We start from the raw sequence: 18,966 nt of genomic DNA, 5'->3' as shown, positions 1-18,966 counted from the left end.
ACAGACTTCTGCAGAAAAAGCCCAGTTTCAGCAGAGCTGCCTGTGTTGTGCTGACAGGCAGGCTTTACCAGGCGTGGATGCCCATTGAGAGAGAAACACTTTCCCACCAATGGTGCTAAATCCAAGGGAGTATCTGACCTCCTGCTTGTTGATATTATCTGTTATGTAATGGTGAACAGAATGAGAATGAACTGGGAGATAAAACAGTGCATACAGTGGGGAAAAGAATATAGGTACATGGATTTTTGTTTGTTGGCAATAGTCCATATTAATAAAGGAAGCACTTACACATACAAAAATCACTTGCTGAACATTTTAATAGTTTGCGAAATATACAGCTATTAGAATTACCTAAATATCACTCATAATTAAATTACAAAAAGTTGGTATATAGCATATTCTATTGGTCTATAAAATAATGGACACGTTATACATCCCCAATACCCTCTGCAGTCCAGTAATGGCAAAAAACAAAGTATGAACCACAGTCAAACATATACAAATTAAAGGAGATAGAGTGACATAGTTTAGACATTTGAACCAAAGAAACTGAAACCAGACTAGGTACATTCATCAAGTACAATAAATTTAGCATTGTAGTTTTTAAAGTCACCAGTTAATAACACAGCTTTAGGTGCACTTTCACATGCTTTCAAATATCTTCCAGTACAGATCCCAGAGTAATAAAGTGCCTTTGTTCACTCTAGTTTCACTTATATGCAGGTGCAATATACATCACACTTGGAAAGCATTACTTCATAGCAGATTTATTAATATCTCATTGAACAGATTAGTATCAAGTTCTAATGTTTATACAATTTAAAACAAGGTGTTTTAAAAGTACATTTGTTCCTGGTTACCACTCTTCTGCATAATCTCCTTATTTCTATAGGATTTCATATCATCAAAATGATTTTCAACAAGAATTAACTCCAAATATGTGGGGTCCATCTTTATGAAATAAAGATATGGCAAAATATTTCCTGAAATTCACTTTTCCTATAATTATTTTTTTATTTTACTGTGTCAATTATTACGAACATTTGCAATTTGGAAGTTGTAATGTTCACTGGTGCTTTAATTAACAATTTATGTACAATGGCAAATGTGCAGTATTTAGCCTGTGGACATGTAATTGAATGAACTTCACATAAGACTTTTACTACAATATGTTTGTAATTCAATGGACTGCATGAGCAAGTACCACAGGAATGAGACACATGAAAGCTTAAAGTCTTTGGACATTATCTGTAATAGTTACTTGCATTGCACAATTGAGGAGATGTCCCGCTCATTGTAAACGATCCTTTACTGCTTTCAGCTGTACTACTTTAGCCACCCCAAGCCCAGCACTGAATATTGATTACATTAAAACAACAGTCTTGTTTTCATGCACCATGCTTTGAAAGGTTCTCTTTTAAACACAGACACAGCTAGTTTCATAAAACCTAAGGTAACTAGTTTCCAACCAGATTACATTTCAGATTACACTATTTTTTTGATGGTGACAAATGTTAACGTACAATTGCATTTTCCATATTATTTAAAGCATTTGGGCAATGTTCTCCAGTATGTATGTGTACCTTATATGGATATGGGACTTCTTAAAAAAAAAATTTAATGACAACATCAAAATCCTCTTTAACGCATTCCATTATGATGTTTTAGATGCTACATATGTGAGGTCACCAAAGGTATCAAAGCAGGGGCTGAAGGCACTCAGCAGGGAAGATTATTGGAAAAAGTATAAACAATTAAATAAGCAAATAATAGTTTTTAAATAGCAGATATGGACCTGTTTACATAGAAGGCTATTAAACTAGTCCAACTCTTAAAAAAACTGATAACAAACCTAAAATTATTAGCCCATACCAGACATGTTAGTGGTTCTACCCTTTCTTCCTCTTCCTAGACTTCATATTATTTCCAGTTTAAACAGAACATAAAATAGTTTCAATGGTATTCAAAATTTTTTAGGTTGCAAGTAACAAATGTTCACATCCTTATGTAGTTCATTCTTTTTTGTTGTCATGGACTAAGGGCCTGATCTTGCGTACTTTCTTATCCAGAACTCCCACTGAAGTCTATAGGAGTTCTCTGTACACAATAAATACCTGATTGGCACCCTAGGCATACAGTATATGATGACATTACTTTGGAAACAAGTGTATTGACTTATGCCAATAACCTGATTACTCTGTTAATCCAAATCAAGTAATCTTTCCTACTCAACAGTCTATAAACCCCACATGGAAATGTAGTGTTATTTAGAAGCAAAAATACAGTCCAACTGCACACGAGGGAAAAAATTAATAGTTTGAGAATATTACAAGCTCCATGTTAAACTCTGTTCATACAGAAGATTTTATAGTTTTAACTTGTAAAATTAGTTGAATAAATTATTCAACAATTCATAATGGCATAATAATTTCCAACTTCACTTGAATCTATGCAACAATTTTCATCAATATCCAAAAATATCAAGAATGTAAATGCTTTGTTATAAAAATGTATACAATTTAAATTGCTATTAGGTAAACTGTACACAATTCCCACAATTACATAGCTAGAAAGTCTTTAGACGATATTCACAAAAAATACATTTAAGCAACATTTTCATGAATTTTCCCTTTTGACAACTGATTATTTCGTAAGATCAAATGTCTTTCATGCTTATTGCTTAAATCAAAACACTCATTTAGTCAGATTTAATCAACAGATAATAGTGATCACGTATTACTCCAGTCAGTGATTACTTATTTCTATTTAGCAGAAATACCCATAAGTTTCACTAATATTTAAGTGAAGACTACTGAGTAACTGTTCTCTATATTGTACATTTCATACATGTATAATATGGGGATCGTAAAGAGAGGACACAGACCATTTGAAAAATTAGGCCCAAAAGAATCAATGCTAAAACACAAGCATACTGGTCAGCGTGTCTTCCTTTTGTTTACTGTTGATTTTTGTAATCAGTTTACCAATGAAAGTCACAAGGTACTGGTTTCAGTGATCTAACTACATTTCCACCTAAAACTGAAAATGTTGATTTGAACTGCACAAGACACTACTATATTAACCTAAAATGTGCAAAAATAGTCTGAATGTAGTAATTTTGCAGGCTTAAACTCACAGGAGATACTATGTTGAAGCACTTCCACAACAAGCATTCAGCTATACCTAATTTCCCGATTAAAAATACTACTTTTATATTCTTTGTTGCAGTTTTAATTAATAGAAAATATATCTGTAATTTCTGTTACAAAAGGAAATAATTATTTAGATTATTTTATTCAAAATAGTCTGACAATTTTACACTATTCCAAGTGCATTGCCTGCCACAATCAACACAGCCATAATCAACACTAAAAGGGCATTCAAACACTTCAGACATGTATATTACAGTACAGACAGGAGTGCACAAGCATTTCTGACTGTGAGAAGACAGATCATTTTCCAATAACAGGTTCCTTGGAATCAAAAGTCTGATTTCCCTCACACATATGTAGTAATGTGCAACAGAGATGAATTACAGGTGAGAACTCAAATGCAGCTATAAAGTGGGTTTTCTACTGCTTTTTCTATAAAGCATTTTGAATATAATTGGGAAAACTGCCATTAACAAGCTAAAATACTCTAATTGCTGTAAACAGGCTTGAATAGTGTTAACTACTTGAAGGATAGAACAAAACAGTAACCCACAGAAACAAGAGCACAACTGCAACAAAATGAAACTTTCCCAGGAATATGACTTAAATCAATACTCCTAACTTCTGGTGAGCATCAGAGAGTCTAAATTTGAGCTTGTAAAGGAAATGCCACCAAAATATAAATATCCTTTATTATTTTCCTTTAGCCTTCACTACACTTTGCATAAAATTTCCATTAAAAAGACGATGTTCCTACTTTTGAGCAATTATTTTTCCATGCTTTGAAGACATATTGCCTTGTAAATTGCTTGTTTTAACACTAAGGTATTATCAAATATTAACTAAACAAAAATCCAACAATTTAGTCTACAACCTAGTGTGTTGTACTTTTATTTTGCTTCTAATTAAATAAGTATCTCAGCATCTAAATGTTGAGACAGCCTGATATAAAAACTAGTTAGACTGAAAAGGCAATTATCTCTTTCCAATATACAAAACTGTTTCTAACAAAATTTGCAAAGGGATTTGTACAAATGAGTGCACAGTGCATAACACTATATTAAGAAGCAAGGCCACATTAAATCCATATTCAGAATTAATAAATATGTAATTCCAAGAGCAGAGTTCATTCTAGCCATTTTATTTCGGGGGTTTAACTTCAGCATAAATCACCTTTCACAGCATGGATCACAACATTCTAAGCACCTCTTCCTCATATCGCATACTGCTGTGTATGCAAATTAGGACAGCAGCATAAACAGCACGTAAAGGGGCACACAAATATACTTGGGATGTTCCATCACAAAACTAATGCATATGAATCTTTATTTTGCCTGAACCCAAAAACAGATTTGCTTTCAAATGACATAGCTTGCTTGTGTGTCAGTAATAAGGACCAAATTTAGCCCTGGTGTAAGTAAGGTACAACTCCAGTGAATAAATGAAACCATGCCAGATTACACTGGGGTTAAATTTGGTCTTACAGTTACAAGGGCTCCTCTGCATGTCCCACTCATGGCTTCTATTAGGCATTACCCTATAGTGGAACTCTGAACATTTAATAAAAAAAATAAATAAAACCTATAGGCAGAGGAAATCACAATCTGTAATAAATGTTCCTTTTAAAAATGCCATGTTTTGTTTTGCTTTTTTTGATATGTCATTTTTAGAAGAAAGGAGTCTGATGGAAGTTCTCCAGTCCTCCATTTAATCACAATGGCAGATATTCCACAAATAAAATGTAATTAAAAGTATGTTTCAGAAGACAACCCAAACAGGCTTAGGAATTTTACATCAAAAACAAGATGGGATTTCTAGATTTTTCTTTTTCATTTTAAAACATAAATAAAGACTTCTCAGGCAAATATACAATTAAAGTCATTTTTGTTTATGATTCTTTAGTCCAGCATTTCAACAGCACTAACAGATTAATTACATTGTACCCTGTGGACGATGAACTTACATTAAGGGCTACCCATGAGAAAGGGGAAGCTCCTACCAGTTTTAAGAATGCAGCAATATCATAACATTTCATTACAAAGCACCACTTGATATGCTGGTTACTAAATTAGAATTCAGCGTGTAAATAGGATTTCTCTCAAAGTAGGGTTACTCCAGTTTTAACAATGTTGTAATTACGGAGGGCAATATTGAGGACATCAGCCTAGGCTTTCTAGTTTTCTGCCTATCTTCCAACAACCTGTTAATTTAGATATGGCTCAGTGTTAAGGCTAGGTGGACAAACATCATCTAACCTAAAGCAGTTATGGGGAGCTACCTCAACCATTAGTTATGAGATAGCACTTTTCCTTTGATTTGGGCAAAGCATGTTTCATTATATTTATTCATATATCCACTATCACCACTGCTTGAACTTCCTAAAAATTGTATACTGTCATACTTTACTAATCAACTACCAATTAATTTTCCTGAGTAAGAGTATAAAAAGTTAAACCCTTCTACCAAAAGTACAAAGACAAATAAAATGTAGTAGAACAATACAAACCCAGTTATACAACATTACAAGTGCAGAAATTCTTTATGTTGTTGCTTTTCATTATCATTGGCCCCCACTAAAATCCATAACAAAGAATTTAGTTATCCAAAATATTTTGAAGTACAGTAATTAAATTCTTCAGACCATAAATGTAGCCCTGGTCCTTTGTGTTACTAGGAAACACATGAGCAAAATCTATCATTCTAACTTCTACATCTGCATTTTCCTTTATCTCTTTGGGCATATGGCAGAAAACCTTTTCCAGTTGGGGTATAACATTTCCATTTAGATGTTCTTGGGAAATGCAAGTGCTGCTTTTCCATACATTGTCTTGCTCCAGGTTTTCAGCTTTTAGTGAGATCTGACTGTGGTTCCTCTTTGAATATGCCTTTTTGTGAAATGCATAAATTTGAGGCAAGTTTTTACCTACAGAGGCCTCTACTTTTCCATTCTCTGTAGAATTTATTACATGAATATTATTATTATACTCCAGTAAGTCTCCATCTTGTAACACTCCTTTAGGCACTACTCTCTTCTCTGCTAAAGTGCCATCACTCAACCTTGTGGCCATCAGCTGACATGAACCTTCATAAACAAACAGTAATGAACTTGCATAGAAGGTAAGCTGCTCCTGGCTTTCAAACCACTGCAAGATTTTTTCAATCTTCTGAATACTGGCAGCAACAGCATCTTTTCTCAAGCAGTACCCATTATGAAAAAACCTGGACATTCCTGAAAAAAGGAAACAAACTTTCAGGATAAGCAAGTTTACAGTATATGTATCGCTTTTAAAATCAACATTAAAGGGGATTTTTTTCCTTCTGTTAGGGTAATAAGTTTTTGGGCCCAAATCTGTTCTCATTGATTTCAGTGGTTCAAAATCAAGATACATACAAAATGTTCCTTTCTGTACACACTTAACATTCAAACAAATTAGAATTATATTGTATATCTAATAGTAGCATATCTAGCACTCGTTTTAAGTATAAAACTGAAAGTATTGAAAATTGACAAGTTTATTCACAGAACAAGTGCTGCAAGGAGGCCAGCCAAATAAATTGTCAACCATCTCATACTATAAATGTGCATCAATCTTTTTGTGGGGAGACCAACGCTTCCAGGAAGAGCAAGCAGTTTGGTCTCCATGCTCAAGTAGTCCTTGGTTTCTTTACTAAGACAGTCAACAAGGTGACAAATTAGTGCAGATGTGGAAGAACTTCTGTTAAATGGACATGTGTCAATTAGTGATCTTTGTGATGTTTATTTCAAACCAATTCCTAAACAGTCATATGGTGGCAACCTTTGTTGTGTACTGACCTGGTCCAGCTTTGAACAGGCTGGTTTTAGAGAGAAATATTTTATTCTGAAACATACAAAAGCCACTGCACCACCCATTCTGTTGCAGTTATTTAGGAAGTTGATACAGGTTCATTTTAAGATGCATGTTCAGAAGATAAGGGTGGGCTTAAACTGAGGAAAACTGAAGTAAGTAAACATACATTTACAGCAGCCTTATCATAAAAGGACATAATGCATGCTCGGTTATATGATCTTTCAAAGGTAAATTTTTATCATCTGATGTTGTGTATTTAACACTCTTGTGAATTTATTCTACTAAATCATATTGGCACAGAATAATTTACTTGTATTCTACCACAGATTACCTCCTTACTCACAAGAAACAAATGTTCTGGGATATTTACTATAATCTGCAGAGCTATTTAGGCCAAATGCAACAGCTCAAGTTTACTTGGACTATCACTGACTAATTCAAATGCCACCCGAGCCTGCTGCAGATCCAGCAGGTTATCCAGTGCACAGGGGTCCACAAGAAAACAGAAAATATTTAGAGTCAAATTGCCTATTCACTCAGTACTATGTGTTTGTGCACATCCATCCACATATACTTTAATTCACTTACCATCTTTTATTGTTTCTTTTGTTAAGCTTCTTCCATAGTGCTGGTTTTGTGTCTCATAATTGTCGGAATGAATATGGTAAACCTGCAAAAAAACAAAGGGAATTCTGAATTCACCCAGAGCAGCTGATATTCCTGTATAGCTATGAGTCATGTAACAGACATACTAGGAAAACTTTGACAAACTTGTCCCAGTGAGTCATAATACCAGATTTTAAGAGGTCAACACTGCCCTCTTGTGCTCTATTATGCCAATTATCAATCTGATCCAATTGTACTTTTTAAGAACACAGACTTTTGTAGTGATGAAATACCCTCAACCATCATTATCAACAAGTTATTACTATCTTGGAAGCAAGCACTTTATAGTGTGGTCTAATGTGGATTTATTTGGCAAACCAGAAAACAACATTCCACTACAGGTTTAACTACTTGCAGTACGTTATTCCCACAGTAAAATACTCTGGTGTAAAACAATAAAACTCAACAAGCTTCTAAAAATCAAGCCTAATTTTACAATTTCATAATTTTCAAAGTATTTCAACAAGTTTACTAAGATAAGGAGTAATGTGGTTCCCTCTGCCAAACGGTAGCAGATTTTCAAACCCTGACAGGTGAGTTTTCCATTTGGAACTGAAATTGGTGTCATCTATCAGATTTTTTTTACGTATTATCTGCACTGCAAAGCAGTATGTTTTAGCAAAAGCAGTACAAGCCTTCTAGCATGGATGCAGTTATATCAGTATAATGGTGCCTAATACTGTATAGTTTTCAGAGTAGCAGCTGTGTTAGTCTGTATCCGCAAAAAGAAAAGGAATACTTGTGGCACCTTAGAGACGAACAAATTTATTTGAGCAAAAAAATTTGTTAGTCTCTAAGGTGCCACAAGTACTCTTTTTCTTTTTGCTAATGCTGTATAGTTATTCCCATACCGGAAGGAGAATAAGCTGTATATACGGGAACGGGAATATGCCGTACCACATATCTGAGTCACAATAGAGTTTGCTCTGGTGTAACTATTTCAGGTTGTTTTTTTTAAATTGCAACCCTAACAATTATACCAGGACAAAACTTGCTGGTCAACCAGATCTTCATACAATTATTTTATTTACAACATTTACACAAAGCCTTGCTTTCTGAAGCAGGGATGTTTAACAAGGTGGCAAATAGGGAGTTGCCTCTGGCAGAAACCTCATGCCTCGCACCTATGCCCTGTCCCAAGAAACAATGCTCTCACATTCTCTCCAAACAGAACTCAGATCTAAACAAACTGGCCTTGTCTTCACTGCATGCTAACCTCATGCTCACTACCCCCCGCCCCCGCATTTTCCCCCGAATGCTGCATAGATTCACTCATCCACATTGCTATCAGTGCCACATGGCAAGGCAGCCACCATGTTCTGAACTGAAAGGCCGACGAGGTAGCTGTTATCATGTGTTAGTACAAGGTTAATGCAGTTAATAGGTGCAGCCATGGGCATCCACAATAAATTGAGGTATCATAGTCCTCCAACCCCTTCCTATAATCCCACTGGGCATCCATTCCTATCCACGTTCATATCTCTCTGCTCAGCGTCCATGATCCAACTGATTGCTGTTGCTCCTGGCTTCCCCATCCCATGTTTGAAACAGCATTACAATGGCCCCTGATAAGCCTTCACATCAGCATGCAGCCACCTGGCCATATGAGCACACTAGAATCTTGATGCAGCTTTGAGCTGACGTGAGTAAAACTCATCACTTGAACAGTACAAAGAGGAAAATCAAACAAAGATATATCTAAGAAGCTGTGAGAAGAACACGGGATCAAGCAAAGCAGAGAGCAGGGCAACAAGAAAAAGGGGCTGACTCAAGGTGAGCAACTGGAAGTCCAGGTATAAGAAAAAGAAATCAGTGGTATCCCTACACCCATCTGCTTTACAAAGAACTGGACCATATTCCAAGCACCTATGTGAGCAGGAAGGCCCATTTCACCACAGAATCATCTGTAGAGCTGGGATGGGTGAAGGCTCAGAGACCAGAATCTCGAACAACAGGACATATTCCTTCATGTATCCCAAGAAGAGCGCAAAGTGGTGGAGGTTTCCCAAACTTATAAAGCAGGGGAGGACTCAGCATCTCAGGTCAGTAAGATAGAGGCTGCTATCTTTTTTATTATAAATAATTCTATGAAATAATAGAGTGGTTTCTTAGCCTATAATTCTAGCTTCGGCTTCACTTGAGGGAGGATGTAACAATTATACTCGCCTCCCAATTCCCTCTCTCCCCACCGTATTCTCAATTCCCAAGTCACGCTGTTCAATATGGTGTACAAGCAGAAAAAAATCTAACCAGCACTTACAGCTGATGAATGCAGTAGCTCATTTAATGAAAATGCTTTAATATAAAAGTTAGGAAGTTTGTGGCCACATCTCAACTAAAATGTAAATTGTCATAACATCCCAAACGCCTGCATGGTAAGATACCAAACCAGTACTGCAGAAGCTGGTTTATTACTGTTCTGATTTTGGTCCATTTTACTCACATACACACACACACACCCCTCTGGTCACTCTCTGTCTGCTCCAGTGCACCAGAAAGAAACCAGATAAACACCAATGATTTATTCATTGATTTGTATTCTTTAATGTATGCATAAACATTAAATCTGAAAACAAGGCAACAACCTCCATGCACCATACAATTCAAATGTGCCATGCAACCTCATTATTCAGCCCGTGTGTTCTCCCCATGTAGCTTGAATATATGCAATCATAAATGACAACCCTTATGGCGTTTGGTATAGCAGATCCTGTAGCACTCATTTGTTGGTTGTCTCTAAATACACCCCAATTCACAATTCTCAGCAACCCTGTCCATTCAAAAGTATTTCCCCTCATGCTCATGTATATTGTGAGGCATACAACATGCTCTAATCACACATATAGCATTAAATATGCTACAGTCCAAACAAGTCAGTCAGCAGCACCATCATGCCTTTAGAGAGACATGGTGGGCTGGTAGTATCTTTTATTGAACCAATTTTTGTAACCATTTAATGATCTCCTGCATGGGTTCCAGTGTGGTGTGGTAGGTGACAACTAGGGACATGTAGTTTGAAGACCCCCTCGCCCCATATTGAAGTAGATTTCTCTCGGGGTATTTGAGCAGTCCATTTCATGACGACTTATTTCTCTGGTGGAATGTCCTTCTTTGGTGTATGCGACTTTAAGCATCTTAAGATGTGTATCCCAGACTTCTTCTCTGAGTATATTCTGTGGTATCTGAGTGCCTAGCTGTAGTTAACAGATTCCTTGGTGTGTTTGGCATGCTTACTGGTATATACTTAGCCTCAGCAATGGAATCCTACAGATGACAGTGGTGTCCAGGAAGTTGATACTAGTGTGGACGCATTCTAGAGAGTTCTCGCCTCTAGTCAGCCAAAGACACATTCAACCACTATTCTGCACTGGCTCAGCATGTCGCTGAAGTGCCTCTTGTACTGCTGGCACACATCAGGATAAAGCTGTAAGCACCAGGGCAGCAACGGATATGCTGTGTAGCCTAAAATCACAGTTGGCACAGACAACCCTTGACGACTGTGCTGGTAGCAAGATGACATGGCAGCTTAACTGTGTTGAAACAGGCCAGACTTATGGAACATCCTGGCATCATGCACATCCTGTCAGTGCATGCAGTGTAGGTGTCCATCAACATGCCATGTGGTCCACAAGGGCCTGCATAACGATGAAGTAATACCCTTTCCTGTTAATATATTGGCTTGCTTGAAATGGTACATGTATCCCACCAATTGCATCTACCCAGTTTGGGAAGCCCTTCTATTCAAACCCCAGCATTATTTGAATGTGGGGCCAGCAAAGCATTAGTTGCCTTGCAAACCTCTATAACTGCTGCACCAACTGTAGATTTCCCAACCCAAAACTGGTCAACAGATCTATATAGCAGTCTGTGGTTGCCAATTTCCCTAGACTGGTGGCAACACACTTTTGAACCTTTACTTGTTCTCTCATGTGATTGCTTGGCAAGGCAAATGCCAGGGCAGGGTCCCCACAAAGCCCCATGAATGTGTCCTCCTGTGAAAGTGCTAGGCCCACTGCTGGTCATCCTATGTTCCCATCACAATGCAGTCCCTTCAGTGTGTGCTTCTGTTCTTGGCCCAGAAGTGGCAATCTGCATAGGGGTCCTCTACCATTAAAAATTGCATTAGCTCAGTTCACATTGTTCCATTCAGTGGCGGCTATTGTGCTACTTATAACAGCAAATTAGAAATGTCTTCTCCATTCCAAGACAGATTCTGAAACCCCTGCCAAAGTGCCTGGCAGCCGCCTCTGAAGAGGCACAAAAACCAAACACTGCTTCCATAAAAAGCCTGGGTCCTGGTAATTAGGGAGAGTAGAACCCGTACCTTCAGCATGTAACATGGCACCAGTAACATGAACACCCTACTTGACAAAAGGTTAGTGCATTAAACTCTGTCTCCTTAATTAGTCTGAGTGCAACGACCCCTAATGGCAAAGCATTAAAATATTCTGAAGAAATTTTGTTTTAAAGCTATTATGCCTCTTTCAGCCCTTACTCAAGCAAAATGCCAAATGACCTCAGCATTTTGCTTTAATGAGACCCATTATATTTGTCTTTGGGCACCCAATGTCTCTTCTTTACACAGTGTCCCTTCCAAATGAGGGCCCTTTATCGTTTTTTGTTTTTTAACAGTTAAATATTCTACAGCACATTAATTGTACACCCATCCACAACATGGTCCATGAAACAGATTACCTCCCAGTGGATCCTATACATCACCTGCAATACATACATATATCCACTGACATTCTGAGAGTCATTCCATCTCTAACTCAGACATTATTCATCCCAGGATGCATACTTGCTAATAATTTTGTTTATTTTACCATTTTAATGACAAGACTCCAAAATGGACAGCTGAAAAATTAAGGAGAGCTGCTGCTGTTTCACAACCATGGTAAGATGTGTTCTTTGGAAGAAAAAGCACCTAGTTATTGTCACATTCTGGGGTGCAATTCGGACCAATGATGGATTGTGTCACCATTTGTCCTGTAACCCTGGTGCCTCACAATGCTTTGTTATTGTAGCTCGCAATCTGGGCTGCTCACAACCAGCCTACCCTGAATATCTGCGCAGAACTGCAGCCCTAGTCCAGCAACCTGCCACCACCACACCAGCCTCAGACTGGATTCCACCACCCTTGGTTATAATCAGCAAGAGGACCCCAACACACCCCAGTCCTGAACTTCCCCAGGCCTGCGTGCTCTGATATGTCCAGCCCTCTCCTGCAACGTACAGAGGAATAATAAGATCCATTTGCTCTTTTAAAGAGACAACACCCACCAGTTTGCCACATTAACTGGAGTTGACATTCACTCTTGTACAAATACAGTACTGTTGGTTCAGATTAACAGTAAAACAGGTTTATTAAAAAAAGAAGATAGGATTTAAGTGAGTTCAAGTAAAAGAGAAAGTCAGAAATTATTACCAGCAAATAATAGTGAAAACACGTATCTAAGTCTAAAATTTAATCTATCAAGTTTTGATTCACGACTTTGTTCAAGCTGGCCTCTCTCACCCAGTCTTCCAGCAGGATGGTGACTGGCACTCTCCTCAGTCAGAATCTCTTCCCGAGGCACTGGTGCCTTTGTCTTCTTAGGGGAAAGAGAACTTTGGGTTCTCTGCTCCGTTCTTTTATAGTCCAGCAAACCTTTGAAATAGATTCTTCTGAAGGTTACCCCTCAAAGCAACATTTATTCAAGCAGTGAGGAAGACAACATGGAATCTAATGGTGAAGAAGATGCCATGGTCTCTTTTCCCCATCGCGGCTGTTTTTTCTGGACAGGGAACAGAACAATTCACGTTCATCTCCTCCCCCGGCTGTCTTGATGATCCTGTTTACCACTTATATATACACACTGGGGGTAAACACACATTCCTTTGTTTAGGATAGATGAGTTTAACAACTTTTGTGTAGGCAGGGCTGTCTGGTTTAGAACATGTGCTAAGGACATCATACAAGGGGGGGGGGGGAGTTCATAATTTTACATATATTTCACCATGATATTATTGAACAAGTTAATAGTTTTCAAGTGATACCTCACAATGCATATGTTGTACAAATATCATTACAACAGCATGTAGGGTGTGAATACAAGGGTACTTTGGATAACAGTTATGTAGATGGTCTAACTGGAGTTGGGTGCAAACTTTTTATTCCACGATGCCTATGACAGCCTGTTTTTGATACAACCATTTCCATGGGTTTTAAAGGACAAGGGAGTCACCACACAGTTACTGTCCAACACTAGTCAGAAAGTTACCTGGTAACTATTTAGAGTATTGATTTACACAGTATTCCTACAGTTCAAAAGAAAAGAACAGTCAGGTCCAGTGAATGGATATTTTAGCATTTTAATGTACCAGAGTGTTACAGTTACTAATATATTTCTCAACCTTCCTGTACACTAATACAAATATGGTGAGGCTACCCAAGTTACAAATGGATTTAGCTGTAATTCCTCCACTATATCTTTTTTAAAAAACTACATTTAAAGAATGTCTAGTCGAAAGAAATATATATAAAATTAGAGTTAGGAATTTTGTTTCCAATATCTAAGGACAGTTAACCATAAAGATGGCACTCAATTCTATTCAAAAACAACTTTTCTGGATTCAATATAAATGACCTACTGGAGCAGTCTAAAAAGGTCTGACATCTCAAATACAACAGTTCCTTTTCTGATAATCAGTGGAGTTGAAACCCAGGATCTGATAGGAATACGCCTTACTCAATCATTACCTTGTGCCAAACAACAGTAATAGTTGCATTGTTACAGCTGTATTCCTCTCTGTAACCAACTCCTTCTCCATACCCAGCACAATTAAAACAACCTGACTTCTTGTTCAGCCATGTTTTCTTCCCACTCGGATGTTGTTAACAAGACTCCCTTCCCCAAATGTATTTGCCTCTGGACCAAACTGTTTCAACCCAGGTGTTGCAATCAACACCACTAGTTCATTTCTGTCAAATATATTAGCCAAGCCAAACTGTGACCTTCTTCATAATGCAAAAAGGGATTAGATAGGAAAGATCTCTATCCACCCTCCTCTTTTCAACTATACTTCACTGACTGCAAGGAGTATGCCCACCTGATTTCCATTCAACATCCCAGGGAAAGGTAAAAATCTAAAGGTCCCTGCCAAAATCCCCTAAAAGAAAATTCGTTTCTTCAAAGTTAGCTGCCATTTTTGCGCTATGCATATGACCAAGAATCACTGTAAGTATCTGATCCCACTAGACCCCAAACAAAGACCATGCATCTGGTTCTTTGTGGACAGATCTGTGAACCAATGAGGAGCCCCAAGTTAATGGGTTTCCACATGGGCAGACCCAGATGCACAACTGGGGCGCAGTACACCAGTCTCTTTTTAAACAGATGTTAGTAATGTGGATTCTACAAGAGAAGGAGGCAAAGAAATTCAGATAATGATTAACTTCCAAAGAAAACCCTCCCCATATGAACTTAACCAGGACTTTGTTCTTGTTTCCAGGCGTGTCAATGTGTTATCTTATTTCTGTTATCTTATTCCTTATGTGTGAGAGATCTTTTTAAGTAGTTTTAGTTAATGTTACATATTTGATTTAATGTAAATCTCAAATTCAAAAGAAAAGGTGGATCCAATATTCTCCTTTTAAAATGTTTAATATATTAATAAAATGACTGGGTTGAAAATTTGCGACTCCAACTTCAGATATTAAGTTGTAAAACTGATTTACAGAACTCAAGGCAAATATTACATTATATTAGTTATAGTAATCCAGTATTGATTTTCAGGGCAAGACAGTGAAATGTACAAACTGTTGAAAACCATAATCTATGGTTGATCTCCCCACCATCCTCTACAGACCTTCATCTAAATATTTATCAAATAAAGTACTATTTTGGTTTCATAAATATCTAGATTAAATAATTTTCAGACTTCTTGAACATCTGTCAAAAATTAGTTTTATAAATGTGTAAATTAAGCTTCATTACTGATTCTGAAAACATTTAAAGGATGATCACTTATTATTCAGGAGTGCTTTTACATATAAATATATTTTATAAAATATAAATATATATTTTATTACAATTATACATACAGCTTTTGCTTACATAAAGGTGTCTTTGCTCTTACAGCAAGAATCTTAAATATTAGTAGCCTGCCTGCTCACAAGATTGGAAAAGCCAAGCAGAAAGGAGTGTGTGACATGATGAAACACAGCAAGCAAACGAATATTGAGACATATCTTCTTTTGATGCAAATCAATATAGTTCCATTATACCAGCAGAGGACCTGGGCCCCTAAGGTTTGACAAGCACTTCTTATTTTTTTTATTTGGGCGGGGGAGAGGCCGGGGCGATTAAGTATTTGAAAAACCTCTAGGAACTCTTTTTTATTCTCTCATTCTAATACCCTTAATCTCTAGTAATGGCTGGTATTGTATTGTTATTGACAAGGACTGTAAATTCACTTTGAAATGTTGACATATGTTTTATTTTTTTTGCACTGACACGATTAAGGTACAAAATCTCACTGCTGCTGAGTGAGAAAGTCAGAAAGACACAAAGTGTACAGTTTGTTCTCTGGTTTATAAACAGTAGTTCTGGTTTATGTGCACACTGGTTTAAGAGAACAGCTCTGAGTAAGCATACAATTAATTAAGTGAAGACACAGTTTGAATATACAGTTTTAACTCATTCCTTGAGTAACAAAGAACGCTTCAGTACCAACTTATGGACTCAGAACGGAGTTCTGTGAACTAGTTCAGTGAAAAAGCAGAATATAATTGAGGATTCCTATGAAAAACGTTCCAAATTATGAAATATCTCAAAATGTTTTCTGTATGATCTGTAGTCCAAAACATTATTCCACAGAGTAGCTAAGCTTTCAAGAGCAGTTAAGATATTCATGCTGTACCATAACCTTTCAATAAGGGGGAGGGTGGGGATGAGGTCTCTTTGCCTCATGCATTATTTTTTATATTATCGTAGCACATAGGAATCCCACTCAATGATCAAAGTCCTGTTGGACAGACAATGACAAAAGTCCCTGACCTAGAGAAACTAGAAGTACATATTTTTAACAGCCAGGACAATTAACCTTTGGGACTTTTAACAGGCAATGTAGTGGATTACCCAACACTCAGAACCTTTAATCAAGAAGAGATGCCTTTCTAAAAAAATCTCTTTTAGTTCAACCACAATTTATTGGACTGATTTTTTGGAATTATTGTATCAAATTCTGTGGCCTACATTCTGCCAGACATCAGACTAGACAAATGATCATAGTGGTCCTTCAGACCTTAAAATCTATGATTTACAATCTAGATGTTAGATAGGAAATTACAGGTGAGCAACACAGACAAATAGGGAGAAGATGGGAGGACAAGGGAACTAACTAAACAGTTTTGCAGAAAATCAAAATCTTGGCTTGTCGCTTGCCATAATCAATCATCTTGGATTTGACTTCCAGTAAGTTTCTCTGAGTTTTAGTCTCAGAAATTTATACTCATGAGTATGTAGGATAATGTGACCTGTTACGGTTTTCACCACATTAGCGTCAAAAGAGTATGAAAAGTGAGTGCAAGATTTTTCAACAGCTCCATTACTAGTCTCCCTTCATTGTCTCACACATTTTGCTACAGTGTATTAGATACAATGAGGTCTACAATCACCTCTAGAGATAGCTTTCAACAATGAAAGAAATGGTTTCAGTTGAACTCAGTCAAGATAATTAACAACGATATCTGGGTCATGGAAACTTTCCATATGCTGGAAAGAAAAGCCATGAAAATAGCTCTAATGATATGTGCCTGCTTTACTCTGTCTGCTAACTGTATTAACTTCTATTAACAGAGGAGAGATTATACTTGTGAAGATTAATTTACTGCCCTATGCTTTAAAGACAATTTCATTAGCACTAAGGACTACATGTTTTGACTGCAATATTATGGATGAAAATTTAATTCCACTGAAGTCAAGAAATTCAAAGTTAGGGATCCTAAAATCAAACACTTCCCCTGTCACAGGGTGACACTAGCTCTTTAAGAGGGAGCAAAGCCAGTGTACCTGGGACAGGTCCGCTAACACCAGCTGAACTTAGAAGGAGGAACCTGGGCTTAGAGTGAGAGAGACCCAGTGACTCGGAGCTAGGAAGCAGGACTGCCAGAGTCCCCTGGGAGGGGAGTCAGTGACAGCCTGAGAAGTAAAGGGGAAAATCCCTTGAGAGTTATAGCCCAGGGTGAGCTGAAGAACTATTTGTTTGTTTTGCTTAAGTTTGGGGCAAATAAACTGCCTAAAGGAGACTGTTGGTGTGTTAATGTGTCTTTGCAAGCTGTATGTGGCCTGCTTTGTTACACCTCCACTCTACCTGCATTTATGCAGTATTTTGTACTGTTGTATATGCTGTTAAAACCTATTTCTTATACCGCATATGTGGGTGGCAAGTTTTGTTTCCTACACCATATTTTACATTTCTAAACTTGTGTTAAATTCTCTTTGATTGAAAAACAACCAACTTTAAAGCAATTTCCTTTTTTAAAAACAAAAAACCCTAATCCCACGCTGAACTACACACAATTTTATCAATGTTCAACATGAGACTATAACTATCTGGAGTACAATCTTTAGGTTCACTGAAGTGAATACACATTCAAAATCTATTCTTCACATATCTCAGACATTAACATGTGTGCACATTTAGTGGAATGCCTGTTCATTGAAATAAAATGCACCTGTGTTTAGTATATTGAAAACACTGCCAGAAATATTCTGATAGAACAATAGGTTTATTTTACATAGCACTTGCTTCCTTTCACAAGCATGTTTTAGGACAAACCTTATTAAAACAGAGCGATTGTCTCATGGACTCTCTCCACCCAGCCTCCAATTCATAACAACCCTGTATCAACTCAAGCAATATCTTAGATGGAAAGATAATAATAGGTAAATATTTTATGTATTTTTACCTGCCCTAAGTGCTATTGTAAGTGGTTTGTGCTTTTTGAACAACGGTTAATCACAATTTCTACTTTTACTTTTTATTTTATTTGTTCACCCATCTGTTCTCTCTGCTGGAAAAAAGGAGACCTAGTACCTTGAGGGCAGTCTGATCTCTCACAGGCTACCAGCAAGTGAACTGCAGATTATACTTTGGGAACCTGTGCTATATAACATGCTCTAAGGCAGGGGTTCCCAAACTTTTTTCCCCTGAGGCCCAGCTGTGCAGTTGCAATAGGCACTGCAGCCCACTATTAACACTTCTTGACAAAAATTATTAATTACATACATATAAACTGTAAATAAATGTATATGTTTCCTTTTCGTTTTAAT

At 37.2% G+C, this 18,966-nt stretch overlaps 1 protein-coding gene across 2 annotated transcripts in view; it reads right to left on the bottom strand.

Annotated features, from left to right (window-relative positions):
- Positions 1-299: 299 nt before the first annotated feature.
- Positions 300-18,966, bottom strand: part of IPMK (inositol polyphosphate multikinase) — an 81,364-nt gene continuing 62,697 nt past the window's right edge. For both annotated transcript variants that reach the window (XM_077822162.1, XM_077822163.1), the window contains 2 exons: positions 7,571-7,652; positions 300-6,381 (listed from right to left, as the gene is read on the bottom strand). In XM_077822162.1, coding sequence (XP_077678288.1) covers positions 5,747-6,381; positions 7,571-7,652 — 717 coding nt within the window. In that variant the 3' untranslated portion in view covers positions 300-5,746. The remainder of the gene's footprint in view (positions 6,382-7,570; positions 7,653-18,966) is intronic.

The sequence above is a fragment of the Eretmochelys imbricata genome, chromosome 7 (genome assembly GCF_965152235.1).
Source record: "Eretmochelys imbricata isolate rEreImb1 chromosome 7, rEreImb1.hap1, whole genome shotgun sequence".
Taxonomy (NCBI): Eukaryota; Metazoa; Chordata; order Testudines; family Cheloniidae; genus Eretmochelys; species Eretmochelys imbricata.
Note: the sequence above shows the minus strand (reverse complement) of the source record. Positions and strands in the feature narration are given on the sequence as shown.